Source organism: Scyliorhinus torazame, chromosome 18 (genome assembly GCF_047496885.1).
Source record: "Scyliorhinus torazame isolate Kashiwa2021f chromosome 18, sScyTor2.1, whole genome shotgun sequence".
NCBI lineage: Eukaryota > Metazoa > Chordata > Chondrichthyes > Carcharhiniformes > Scyliorhinidae > Scyliorhinus > Scyliorhinus torazame.
This window is the reverse complement of record NC_092724.1, coordinates 118,312,227-118,326,336: the sequence shown is the minus strand read 5'-3', so window position 1 is coordinate 118,326,336 and position 14,110 is coordinate 118,312,227. Positions and strand designations below refer to the sequence as shown.

The 14,110-nt window shown below is 53.5% G+C and overlaps 1 protein-coding gene across 1 annotated transcript in view; it reads right to left on the bottom strand.

Annotated features, from left to right (window-relative positions):
• Nucleotides 1-14,110, bottom strand: part of LOC140395448 (epsin-2-like) — a 204,543-nt gene that overhangs the window by 3,476 nt on the left and 186,957 nt on the right. The window contains 3 exon segments of the mRNA XM_072483217.1: nt 207-314; nt 3,702-3,887; nt 10,064-10,217. Coding sequence (XP_072339318.1) covers nt 207-314; nt 3,702-3,887; nt 10,064-10,217 — 448 coding nt within the window.

Below are 14,110 nucleotides of genomic sequence, written 5' to 3'. Positions count from 1 at the left end.
GGGTGGAGGTGAGTGAGTGCGGGAGGCATTGGTGGGGAGTGAGAAGAAATGGAGGGGTATAGTGGGGAGTGGCAGGGAGAGGGATTGAGAGTGAATGGGTGGGTGGCGATGGCTTCAGGCAGTCGGGGGATGGACGCAGAGCAAGTGGCTGCTATAGATCCAGCAGTTGTGTTAAGGGGCCATTGCTGAGACAGTCTGAACCTTACCTGCAGGACTATCAGATAATGTTGGTGCAGAATGAACCCAGGCACTCTCTGCAAATTGATCTAGCGCGGAGTTCCCTGGATTTGTAAAGGGGTCAAATGTCGAGCTCTCTGTAAGAAGGATAAAATCATGAAGGGAAGAGAATAAACAAACGATACCCAGCCCTTAGCCCTGACCCCCCACCAACCAGATCAGAGTCAAGGCTGTCGTCTCCCCTCGGGTATCTTGATACAGGTGTCATTTTTTCCACACAATTTTAAAGCCATCATGATTATATTGGAATATCTACTTCATGCGGATGTTCAACGTTAGAGTCAGTGTTTTACAGCACCAAGAGGCCCTTCGGCCCATCGTGTTTGTACCAGCCATCAGGCGCCTATCTATTCTAATCCCATTTCCAGCACTTCGTCCGAAGCTTTGTATGCTATGGCATTTCAAGTGCTCATCTAAATGCTTCGTAAATGTGAGCGGTTTCTGCCTCTACCACCTTTTCAGGCAGTGAGTTCCAGATGCCAACCACCCTCTGGGTGAAGATGTTTTTCTCAAATACCCTTAAATCTTTGCCTCCCCAGTTAGTGATCCCTTTACTAAAAGTCCTTCCTTTCTGTCCCATCCACAGTCCTCATAATTCCGTACACCTCAGAGGTCCCCCCCCCAACCCCTCAGCTTGAAGAAAAACAACCCCAGCCTAACCAGCTTCTCTTCCTAGCGGAAACCCTTCAGCCCAGGCAACAGCCTGGTGAATCTCCTCTGCTCCCTCTCTAGTGCAATCACATTCTTCCTATGGTGTGGCAATCAGTGCTCACTTTGGCAGCACATAAACTAAAATTGGAACAATAGTGTGGCGACCAGAACTGTCCACAAAACTCTAGCTGTGGCCTAACCAGCATTTTATACTGCTGTTAATCCTTTAACTCTTCCTGATGTCAAATTCACCTCCATAACACCATTCAACTCTGTCCCTGTTACAGCTCATCCATGCCTTAGGAACTTAGGACCAGGAATTGCCCATTTAACCCCACGAGCCGAATCCAACATTTAATACTGATGTGACTAGTTCCATAAACCCACCTTCTGCCCTGTTACCCTTAATCACTTTGGTAAACAATCTGTCAATGTAATAATTAACAACTGATCTAGCATCAATTTCCATTTGACAAAGTGAATTCCAAACTTCTATGTTCCTCATGAAGACATTTTCCTAAATTTACTCCAGAAATGCTTGGTTCTAATTTTTAGATTCTCAAACCAGCAGCAATATTTTTTTCCAAATCCCTTCTTTTAACTATCTTGAAAGCATTGATTAAATCGTCCTTTAACTGTCGACATTCCAGGGATGCCATCTGAGTATGTGTGATTGCTCCTTGCAATTTAACCCCTTGCATTGCAGGTATCATTCTGGTAAATCAACGCTGCACTCCCTCCAAGACTAATATACCCTTCCAAAGGTGTGCTGTCCAGTTCCCCAGGTGAGTTCTAACTAGGTCTTTGTACAGGTGAACCACCTTGCTGAATTTTAGTCCTTCAGATAGAAAGGCCAAGATTCCATTAGCCTTTTTGATTATTTTCTGTACCAGTTCATCACATTTGGATGATCTTTGTACCTGCACTTGGCACTCCACTGTTTCTAGCTTTAAAAAATATCTATTTTTAGGTCCAAAGTGTTATCCCGAGTAATCTCTAGTTTGTTATCTCCATACTGGCAGGCTTATCACCCCCCCCCCCCCCCCCCCCCCCCCAAATAAAACCTCATCACATCCAAAACCTTACTGTTCATATCCTAAACTCGTACCAAATCCTGTCCACTCAGCAGCCTGTGCTTGCTGACCTACACTGGATCCCGGTCCAGCAAAGCCTCAAATTTAAAATTTCCATTCTCATTTCAAATGCCTTTAGGAATTTGGCATTCCCCCCCCCCCCCCCCCCATTTGTGTAGCCTCACGATTGGGCCATTCGGCTCTTGGCCCCTTCTCCTGTCTCTAATCTCACTACTGGGCCGCTCAGATTTCACCATCTGTGGTGGTGGCATTCGACCTGGGGGGTTCCCCAAAGCATAGCCTTAGTTTCTTGGAATACTAATCCAGTGACAATACCACTATGTGACCTGCTATGTTCCAACATTCTGTGGATTATGACTGATAAATATAATTCTTAACTGCTTTTATCCATCTTTGCTCCATATCATTTGATACATTGTGACAAAAATCTATCCACTTTAACCTTGAAAGCTCTGATTGCTCCCTGCCATTTTATTTTGGTGGTGGGGTGGGCGGGGGGTGGAAGAGAGAGAGAGGAATCTCGCTCAGTACCCTTCATGTGAAAATGCCCTTCCAGATTTCCTCGAGAATGGTGCTGTTGGCCTGGACCCATGGTCTGGACTCTATCCAACCAGAGGAAATGGATTCTCTCTCTCTAACGCTTCATCATTTCAATTTGATCACCCCATAACTTTCTATATATCAAAGGAGTACAAGCCAAGTCTATGCGACCCGTCTTCAAATTTTAACCCCTTTAGCCCTGATATCATCCTGGTGAATCTGAACTGCATTCTCTCCAAGACCAATATAATCTGCCTCTGGTGCGGTGCCAGAACTGAACAGGCGAGAATTGCCAGAATTGGTGGGATAATAGGTGAGGAATAGAGGGTTAGGCAGTCTCCATTTAATCTTCTGTAACTGCCCACTCCATTAATATGAAATTGCAGATACCCATCCTGTCCAATCCTCATGGACCCTGGAATTTCTTAATCTCCCCTTCGGGGAGGCGGTGGTGTAGTGGTATTGTTGCTGGACTAGTAATCTCAAGGTATTGCTGGCGAACTGGGTTCGAATCCCACGGCAGATGGTGAAATTTGAGCTAAAAGTCTTAACGATGATCACAAAACCATTATCGACGGTCGTAAAAATCCTTCTGGTTCACTAATGCCCATTTAGGGAAGGAAATTTGCCGCCTTTACCTGGTCTGGTCTCCATGTGACTCCAGACCCACAGCAATGTGGTTGACTCTTAAGTGCTCTCTGAAATGTGCCAGCTACTCCAGGGCAATCTGGGCAATTTGAGGTGGGCAACAAATGCTGGCACAGCCAGTAATGCCCACATCCCATGAATGAATTTAAAAAAAAAACTTCTGTGAGCCTGTGGGATAAACGCTCAATGTGGGGTGGCATGGGGGTGCAGTGGTTAGCACTATGGCCCTGGGTCACTGTCCGGGTGGAGTTTGGACATTCTCCCCATGCAGGGTCGGTGGATTGGCCACGATAAATTGCCCCTTAATTGGAAAAGATTGGGGGAAAAAAGAATTGGGCACTTTAAATTGGAAAAGAAAGCTCCAAGTACAATGACTGGCCAAGACATCAGAGCTTGAAATATTTCAGTTTTGTTACAATGGTTTTGGCTACACATTGCTCGAGAGTATGTAGACTTGAGGAGTTTTGCTTGTTGGTTGACAGGGAGTTGGCAATTTGGAATCTGCTTCCCATTAAGGTGGCGCACTGGTACCTGGTAGCACACTGGAAGTGTTGGTGGTTGACACAGTTACCCATGGATCTACGCTGGACTGGGTGGTAGCTGCTGGGCCAGGTGGCTGGGCCCAGAGGTCCGTGTCCCACATCTGGGGAGAGGCAGCAGCGTTGGTGTCTAAAGATGGCCAAGACGTTGCAGTACTCGGGATAGATGCATTTGTACCTGAAGGAAATCACACAATGTCTGTCAGCATTCTGTTAAAGAGCCACAACTCATGGTGCAATTGGGACAGGATTCCTACTGTTGAAGCTATCCTGACTCATGCCTCTTCCTAACACCACGCTTCCCCCTCACTCAGCCCCAGGGCAATCCAGTTGTACGGATTTTAAAAGTCAGCTGATGTGCTGCTGCTGATCTCACTGCGGCCCCCAAAAAACAGGAAATGGTGTGGTCATTGACATGCCTGCGGCAGCCAATGAGGCAGGGCTGGACTTCGGGTTGGACTCACAGCTAAGAGTCTAACTTAGATCAAACTGAGTTTGTTTCCAGAGTCTGAAGCCATAATTAAAACTGCAACAACGTCTTGTTAACAAAATCAGGCGATTTCTCAGAACACACTTAGTACACGATAGTTGCAGAATGTAAATGATCTGTGTAAAATTAACCTATAGTAGTGACTAGCCCAATCACTACCACTCTGCCTAGGGGCGTGTGATCCTTAGATCAGGAAGGGGAGCTGTGTTTGTGCTCACTGTCCTGTCAAATATAGCCTGGAGCCCCGTCACCCTCTGTTCAGGGGCAACAGGAGAGAGAGTGACCAACTCTTTAAATTCACAAAAAAATAGAAATACAATACTGCGGATGCTGGAAATCTGAAATAAAGACAAAATGCAAGAAAAACTCAGCAGGTCTGGAAACATCTGCGGAGAGAGAAACAGAGTTAGCGTTTCGAGTCTAACCTGACTCTTTGGAACTCAGTTAACTCTTTAATAATCTTTATTGTTACAAGTGAGCTTACATTAATATGCCATCAATGAACACATGACACGTGGTAAACGTAACTGAGGCTTTAATACACTAAACAGAAAGCCTCCTGGCCTCTGATTCCAAACTGGATCAGAGGTGGAGACCAGCCACCTTTGTACATGAGCCCGAGGGGCGGAGCCAGCAGGGAGCAGCCCAGGTATGTAACAATACAGTGGTTTACCACATTCACCCCCTGTTTTAAAAAAAGAGTCAAGCGGGGGTGAAGTGGGTTGAAAGATCAAGTCTGTCGGGGGCCTTGATCTTCCGCCGTGATCGCCTCAGTCCCGGCTGTGGTGTGGACACCGGTGTTGAGACCTGCGCGTCCGGGAGCGTATTGTCCTCTTCACCCAGTTGAGTCGGTGGAGGGGGGGGGGGCGGTGTATGGGCGGGGGTGGTGGTGATGGTCGCCGGTGGGCCTGCGGGGGTGCCAGTTCTTGAGGTAGGTGGGTAGAGGTGGGGGAAGACTGTGTAGGGTCAGGGGTGGTGGTGATGGTCGCTGGGGAACCTGCAGGTGCCAAATCCCGAAGGAAGAGTGTGTCCTGTCGCCCGTCCTGATGTGCCACGTAGGCATATTGTGGATTGGCATGGAGCAGCAGGACCTTCTCGACGAGGGGATCTGATTCATGGCTCCTCGCATGCTTCCGGAGGAGGACGGGAGTGAGACCCCGGAGGTGGACTTCCTGGGGAAGGCAAACATACGTTCGTGAGGAGTCTCGTTGGTGGCAGTACACAGGAGCGACCAGATGGAGTGAAGCGCATCGGAGAGGACCTCTTGCCAGCAGGAGACCGGGAGACATCTAGACCGTAGACCGTCGCATTCTCCCTCTCCAGCTGTCCGTTGCACCGGGGGTTGTAGCTGGTCGTCCTGCTGGAGGCGATGCCCTTGCTGAGCAGGAACTGATGCAACTCGTCGCTCATGAAGAAGGAACCCCGATCGCCATGGATGTAGGTGGGGAACCTGAACAAGGTGAAAAGACTGTGCAGGGCCTTGATGACGGTGGCAGAGGTCATGTCAGGGCATAGGATGGCAAAGGGGAATCTTGAGTACTCGTCAACAATGTTGAGGAAGTACTCATTATGATCAGTGGAGGGGAGGGGCCCTTTGAAATCGACGCTGAGGCGCTCAAAAGGGTGTGAGACCTTTACCAGGTGCTCGCTGTCTGGCCAAAAGAAGTGCGGTTTGCCCTCCGCGCAGACCTGGCAGTCCCTGGTCACGGTCCTGACCTCCTCGATGGAGTAAGGCAGGTTGCGAGCCTTGATAAAGTGAAAAAAAACGGGTGACCCCCGGGTGACCGAGGTCATTGTGGAGGGTCCGGAGTCAGTCAACTTGTGCGCTGGCACATGTACCGCGGGATAGGGCATCTGGGGGTTCATTGAGCTTCCCAGGTCGATACAAGATATCATAGTTGTAGGTGGAGAGCTTGATCCTCCACCTCAGAATCCTGTCATTCTTGATCTTGCCCCGCTGTGTGTTATTGAACATGAAGGCAACCGACCGCTGGTCAGTGAGGAGAGTGAATTGCCTGCTGGCCAGGTAATACCCACAATGTCTCACAGCTTCTACAATGGCTTGGGCTTCCTTTTCGACGGAGGCGTGTCGAATTTCGGAGGCATGGAGGGTACCGGAGAAGAAAGCCATGGGCCTGCCCGCCTGGTTGAGGGAAGCGGCAAGAGCAAACTCCGACGCATCGCTCTTCACCTGGAACGGAATGGACTCGTCCACAGCGTGCATCGCGGCTTTGGCAATATCTGCGTTGATGCGGTTGAAGGCCAGGCGGGCCTCAGCCGTCAGGGGAAAAACGGTGGATTAAATAAGTGGACGGGCCTTGTCCGCAGAATTGGGGACCCACTGGGCATAGTAGGAGAAGAACCACAGGCATCTCTTCAGGGCCTTGGGGCAGTGGAGGAGGGGGAGTTCCAGGAGGGGGCGCATGCGGTCGGGGTCGGGCCCTAGGACTCTGTTTTCCACAACATAGCCAAGGATGGCTCGGCGGGTTGTGCGTAAAACGCATTATTCCTTATTGTAAGTGAGGTTTAGGAGTTTGGTGGTGTGGAGAAAGTGCCGGTGGTTTTCGTCATGGTCCTGCTGGTCATGGCTGCAGATGGTGACATTATCCAAGTACGGGAACGTGGCCCGCAGCCCGTACTGGTCAACCATTCGGTCCATTTCTCATTGGAAGACCGAGACCCCATTGGTGACGCCGAAGGGAACCCTGAGGAAGTGGTAGAGGCGGCCATCTGCCTCGAAGGCAGTGTATTGCGGTCCTCCGGGTGGCTAGAGAGCTGGTGGTACGCGGACTTCAAGTCAACTGTGGAGAAGACTCGATACTGCGCAATCTGATTGACCATGTCAGATATGCGGGGGAGGGGTTACGCATCGAGCTGCGTGTACCGGTTGATGGCCTGACTGTAGTCGATGACCATCCGGTGCTTCTCCCCAGTCTTGACGACCACCACTTGAGCTCTCCAGGGGCTGTTACTAGCCTCAATGATCCCCTCTCGTAGGAGTCGCTGGTCCTCCGACCTCAAAGGTCCTATCTCGGGCACTATATCACCTACTCCTAGTAGCGACGGGCTTACAGTCCGGGGTGAGGTTAGCGAAGAGTGAGGGTGGGGCGATCTTAAGGGTCGCAAGGCTACAGACGGTGAGGGGGGGCAGGGGTCCACCGAACTGTAAAGTAAGGCTTTGGAGGTGGCACTGGAAGTTGAGCCCCAGTAATAGGGCAGCGCAGAGATGGGGAAGGACGTAGAGTTTGAAGTCAGTGTACTCTACACTTTGTACGGTAAGGGTCGCGACACTGTACCCCCGGATTTCTGCTGCATGTGATCCGGAAGCCAGGGAGATTATCTGGGTCGCGGGTAAGATTGCGAGGGAGCAGCGCCTTACCGTTTGTGGGTGTATGAAGCTGTCTGTGCTCCCGGAGTCGAAAAGGCAGGCCATCTCGTGCCCGTTGATCCGGATGGTCATCGTCAATTTTGTGAGGTGATGAGGCTGGGACTTGGCGAGCGTGATGAAGGCGACCTTCAGAATGTGATGGGTAGGCCGGTCGGAGGTAGCGGTGGCCAGCGTACGACCGGGTGAGCAGGGCTCCTGGGAGGCTGCGGAGTGGTCCCAAGATGGCGCCCCCCCATGGGTCGTGCGTGGTGGGTGGCATCGGAGATGGCGTCAAAGATGGCGGCCCCCGTGAAGTACAAAATGGCGTTAAAGATGGCGGTCCCCATGGGTCGCACATGGCGGGTGGCGCGGCAGCTGGGGGCGGCCCCGACAGGCAGCGCTGCTGGGCCTTGAAGCTTTAGGGAGAAATCAGGCCTGTCAGGCTTTCGCAAAGTGGCCCTTCCTCCCACACCCATTGCAAGTCGCATTCCGTGCAGGGCAGCGTTGTTGGGGATGATCACCCTGGCCGCAAAAGTAGCACTTGGGGCTTCCGGCGTTGGCGGGTTGCCGAACCCGGGTCGGATGATGGCGGCGCCCACGAGGGTGCTGCGCAGTCGGAGGTGTGGGCTTCCATGTTCTGGTAGGCCACCTCCAGCGAGTTTGAGAGCTGCACTGTCTCTGGGAGGCCGAGTGCACCCCCTTCTAGCAATCGCTGGCGGATGTAGCTCGATTTCATGCCCGCGACATAAGCGTCCCTGATCAACAGCTCCGCGTGTTGGGTAGCCGATACCGCCTGGCAGTCACAGCTCCGGCAGAGTACCCGCAAGGCACGCAGGAATTCTACTAGTGACTCCCCAGGGCGTTGTCGTCTCATGGCAAGAAGGTGCCTAGTGTATACCTCGTTCACAGACTTAACATAGTGTCCCTTCAGCAGCATTATCGCCTCCGTATACGAGGGGGCGTCCCTGACGAGGAGAAAGACTTGCGGGCTCACCCGTGCGTGCAAGATCTGCTTCTCTTGGAGGTCGGTGAAATCTTCGGTGGAGGAGCCGAGGTACGCTTCGAAGCAGCTTAGCCAGTGCTCGAAAGTTGCAGTGGCGTCGGCTGCCTGTGGGTCCAGCTCCAGGCATGAATGATGAATTCATATTAGATGTTTAGTTTATTAAATTGAAATGCCATCAATGAACACACGACGAGTGGTGAACGTAACTGAGGCTTTAATACACTAACCAGAAAGCCTCCTGGCCTCTGATCCCGAACTGGATCAGAGGCGGAGACCAGCCACCTTTATACATGAGCCCGAGGGGAGGAGCCACAGGCGGAGCCAGCAGGGACAAGCCCAGGCATGTAACAATACAATACAATAAAATACAGTGGTTTACCACAATTAACACTGCAATGAAGTTACTGTGAAAAGCCCCTAGTCGCCACATTCCGGTGCCTGTTCGTGTACACTGAGGGAGAATTCAGAATGTCCAAATTACCTAACAGCATGTCTTTCAGGACTTGTGGGAGGAAACCCATGCAGACACGGGGAGAATGTGCAGACTCCGGAGGCAGACGGTGACCCAAGTGGGAATCGAACTTGTGACCCTGAAGCTGTGAAGCAACAGTGCTACCCACTGTGCCACCACGCCACCCTCTCTTGTTTTTCTCTCTCCACAAATGCTGCCAGACCTGCTGAGTTTTTCCAGCATTTTTTCTTTTTATCCCTTCAGATCAATCAGTCTGAAGAGAGAGGGGATATATCCTAAACGTTTTGGATGTCACGGGAAAGAAAAGATTCCAATTTCCCATCCTTACAAAATCCCAAAGCCACTGAAGCCTTGTTGAAATATTGGGCAGGACCCCTCCTTCGAATAATATCAAGGAATCTGTTACTCAGAGGGCTGACAGGACTTTGGGTTATTGTCTCATCTGAAAGATTATAGAGGCACCGGCAGGTTACCAGAGGCTGGCACCTCAGCTCAATGTTCAATGGATATGAGTCATCCAGCCCTCAGCTGCTAACTTGCCCTCGGCCACTATTCCACCCTTGGCCACTCGCTGACGCCGCAACCTCGAACAGGATTCTTTGTTGGGGAGCGATCACTCAGCCCAATTCACTCCCTGCTCAGAGATTCCTGCTCCTCCTCATGACCCAAAGATTCCCATTGGAAAAACCCTATTGCCAGGATTCTGGAGGAGCTGGTGCTGGCACTGTGCTTCGTACGCTCGAGGATCCTGTTGGACAATCTCAAGCCTCACGTGTGAACAAGGGACGCGAGAGAATTATCAACACATCTTGGACCAACTAAGTTACAACACAAGCTGGCTAATCCTATGAATGTGGCACCAGCCAGGACTTCCTGCTATGTGGGTGGGTGAGGGGTTGGCAGGGGTACCTCCTATTTGGCACTGTCAGTCATAGTGTGGGGGGAGAGTGGTGTTGTGGGGGCGAGAGATGAGGACATTCTGGTGCTAACCCGACGTTAAGCTTATGATTGGAGATCTTTACCGAGAGTATTCCAGAGTTCAGGACAGGCTGTCGAGGGAGGCGAGGCCATGTTTCGGCTCCTCCATGGTTGGGGACAGGTGTCCCATGGATCAGCCCTGGTTTCCGTGACAGTCACTGGGGCCCCGAAGATGTCAGCCAGTTCATGCATTGAGGACTAGGCAAAGAATGAAACAACTGTTAGTGATTGAGGCATTGAACAATTCCAAATATTCCTTACACCCAATATCTCTTACCCCTCTCTGGAAGGGGTTGATTTCCTATTGGGATCCGGCTCCATTTGGTTAATGAAGGCAGCCCATACCTCCCACTGTCGGTGCGCGGTAGCAGACTATTTGGCCACCAGAGCACTCATCAGCTTTGATGCCTGTGCCGAGGAGCAATCAGGTGCTGGGACCATGGTTGAATCTCCAGTCCAGGGACACTGGGGTCAATGTACAGCACCTCAGGACTGTAATTGCCTGTCAACACAGTGTTATTACAGATGACCATTAGGTACCAGGGAGCACCGGCCAACCAATTCCACATGTTCTGGTCATGTCCCAGACTTGTTGGATACTGGACGGCCTTCTTCGAGGCCATATCCAGGGTTGTGGGAGTGAGGGCGGAGCTGTGACCAAAAGTGGCATTCTTCGGGGTATCAGAACAGCCAGAAATCTTCACAGGGAGAGGGGCAGACGCCCTAGCCTTTGCCTCCCGAGTTACACACCGGAGAATCCTGCTCGGTTGGAGATCGAGCGCCACCAAAGCCTGCAAGCTGGCTGTCTGACCTAGCCAAATTCCTCAAATTGGAAAAAGTAAAATTCATCATCGGAGGTTCGGAAGAGGACTTCCACAAAAGATGGAAGCATTTTACCAACTTGTTTGAGGACGTGTTCGTATCCAGCGATCAGTAAGGGGTGGGAGGATGGGGAGGCAAAATAGACAAAGGAGGGAGGATGAAGAAGGATGTAAGAAGGGAGGGGAGGATACACTACCCAGAACACAAAGGAAGTAGGGCAGAGAGGCCAAAAGGGTGCGGGGGAAGGGAGGACAGCCCAGGGAGGATGCCCAGAACAGCAACAGGAAGAACACACCTGGGGGCCACAGGCATGTCCCTGGTATGCTTTCAATACCAGGGAGCCAGACATATATAGTAGAACTGTGAGGCCGGGTACCCGACCACCGGTGGCCTAAATCAAACAGCCCCAAACCTGCACATATGTTCTGCGGGTATTGGTAACAAATCACATTAACTCCCAGCTTTCAATGTAGTGTGTACTAAACACTCTCAATCGATCCTTTGTTATTCGCATCCTCAGCGCTGACCCTCTGGCAGTGCAGCCCTCCCTCAGTACTGACCCTCTGGCAAGGCAACCTTCCCTCAGCACTGACCCTCCGGCAGTGCAACTCTCCCTCAGCACTGACCCTCCAGCAGTACAACCCTCCCTCAGTACTGACCCTCTGGCAATGCAACCTTCCCTCAGCACTGACCCTCCGGCAGTGCAGCCCTCCCTCAGCACTGACCCTCCAGCAGTACAACCCTCCCTCAGTACCGACCCTCTGGCAATGCAACCTTCCCTCAGCACTGACCCTCCGGCAGTGCAGCCCTCCCTCAGCACTGACCCTCCGGCAGTGCAGCCCTCCCTCAGCACTGACCCTCTGGCAAGGCAACCTTCCCTCAGCACTGACCCTCCGGCAGTGCAACTCTCCCTCAGCACTGACCCTCCAGCAGTACAACCCTCCCTCAGTACTGACCCTCTGGCAATGCAACCTTCCCTCAGCACTGACCCTCCGGCAGTGCAGCCCTCCCTCAGCACTGACCCTCCGGCAGTACAACCCTCCCTCAGCACTGACCCTCTGGCAATGCAACCTTCCCTCAGCACTGACCCTCCGGCAGTGCAGCCCTCCCTCAGCACTGACCCTCTGGCAGTGCAGCCCTCCCTAAGCACTGACCCTCCGGCAGTGCAACCCTCCCTCAGCACTGTCCCTCTGGCAGTGCAGCCCTCCCTCAGCACTGACCCTCCGGCAGTGCAACCCTCCCTCAGCACTGACCCTCTGGCAGTGCAGCCCTCCCTCAGCACTGACCCTCCGGCAGTGCAACCTTCCCTCAGCACTGACCCTCTGGCACCGCCGCCCTCTCTCGGTATTGGCCCTCCAGCAGAGCAACTCTCCCTCAGGACTGACGCTCCGGCAACGCAGCCCTCCCTCAGCACTGATCCTCTGGCACTGCCGCCCTCTCTTGGTACTGACCCTCCGGCAACGCAACCCTCCCTCAGTACTGACCCTCCAGCAGTGCAGCCCTCCCTCAGGATTGACCCTCCAGCAGTGCAGCCCTCCCTCAGTACTGACCCTCCGTCAACGCAGCCCTCCCTCAGTACCGACCGTCTGGCAATGCAACCCTCCCTCAGTACTGACCCTCCGGCACTGCAGCCTCCCTCAGTACTGACCCTCCAGCAGAGCAACTCTCCCTCAGTACTGACCCTCCAGCAGTGCACCCTCCCTCAGTACTGACCTTCCATCAGTGCAGCCTCCCTCAGTGCTGACCCTCCAGCAGTACAATTCTCCCTCAGTACTGACCCTCCAGCAATGCAACCCTCCCTCAGTACTGACCCTCTGGCAATGCAGCCCTCCCTCAGTACTGACCCTCCAGCAATGCAACCCTCCCTCAGTACTGACCCTCCAGCATTGCAGGCCACCCCCAGTACTGACCTTCCAGCAGTGCAGCCCTCCCTCAGTACTGACCCTCCAGCAATGCAGGCCTCCCTCAGTACTGACCCTCCAGCCATGCAACCCACCCTCAGTACTGAACCCCCAGCCATGCAGCCCTCTCTCAGTACTGACGCTCCAGCCACGCAGCCCACCCTCAGTACTGACCCTCCAGCAGTGCAGCCCTCCCTCAGTACTGACCTTCCAGCAGTGCAGCCCTCCCTCAGTACTGACCTTCCAGCAGTGCAGCCCTCCCTCAGTACTGACCCTCCAGCAGTGCAGCCCTCCCTCAGTACTGACCCTCCGTCAACGCAGCCCTCCCACAGTACTGACCCTCCGAAGTGCAACTCTTCCTCTGTACTGACCCCTGAAAGTGCAGCTCTCTCTCAGCACTGACCCCCCGGCAGTGCAGCACTCCCTCAGTACTGGCCCCCCTAAGTGCTGCCCTCCCTCAGTACAGGCCTCCGGCAGCGCAGCCCTATCTCAGTACTGACCCTCTGAAGTGCAGCCCACCCTCAGTACTGGCCTCCGGCAGCGCAGCTCTCCCTCAGTACTGACCCCCAGAAGTGCAGCCCTCCCTCAGTACTGACTCCCAGACGTGCAGCCCTCCCTCGGTACTGACCCCCAGAAGTGCAGCCCTCCCTCAGTACTGACCCTCCGGCAGCGCAGCCCTCCCTCAGTACTGACCCTCCGAAGTGCAGCTCTCCCTCAGTACTGACCCCCCGGCAGCGCAGCCCTCCCTCAGTACTGACCCCCAGAAGTGCAGCCCTCCCTCAGTACTGACCCCCCGGCAGTGCAGCCCTCCCTCAGTACTGACCCCCAGAAGTGCAGCCCTCCCTCAGTACTGACCCCCAGAAGTGCAGCCCTCCCTCAGTACTGACCCTCCGGCAGTGCAGCCCTCCCTCAGTACTGACCCCCCCCGGCAGCGCAGCCCTCCCTCAGTACTGACCCTCCAGCAGCGCAGCCCTCCCTCAGTACTGATCCCCCAGCAGTGCAGCCCTCCCTCAGTACTGACCCTCCGAAGTGCAGCCCTCCCTCAGTACTGACCCTCCAGCAGCGCAGCCCTCCCTCAGTACTGACCCCCCAGCAGTGCAGCCCTCCCTCAGTACTGACCCCCCGGCAGCGCAGCCCTCCCTCAGTACTGACCCTCCGAAGTGCAGCCCTCCCTCAGTACTGACCCCACAAAGGGCAGCTCTTCCTCCGTACTGACCCCTGAAAGTACAGCCCTTTGCGGGACTTTGTACGCAGACAGGTCCCATCCTTCCCACGCCTCCCCCCAATAGGGATTCAGGACAGAATTGTCTCTGGAGGAGAAGGAGGAGAGGGTAGAGTCTTGGATATTTACAAGGTGCTCATGAAGGC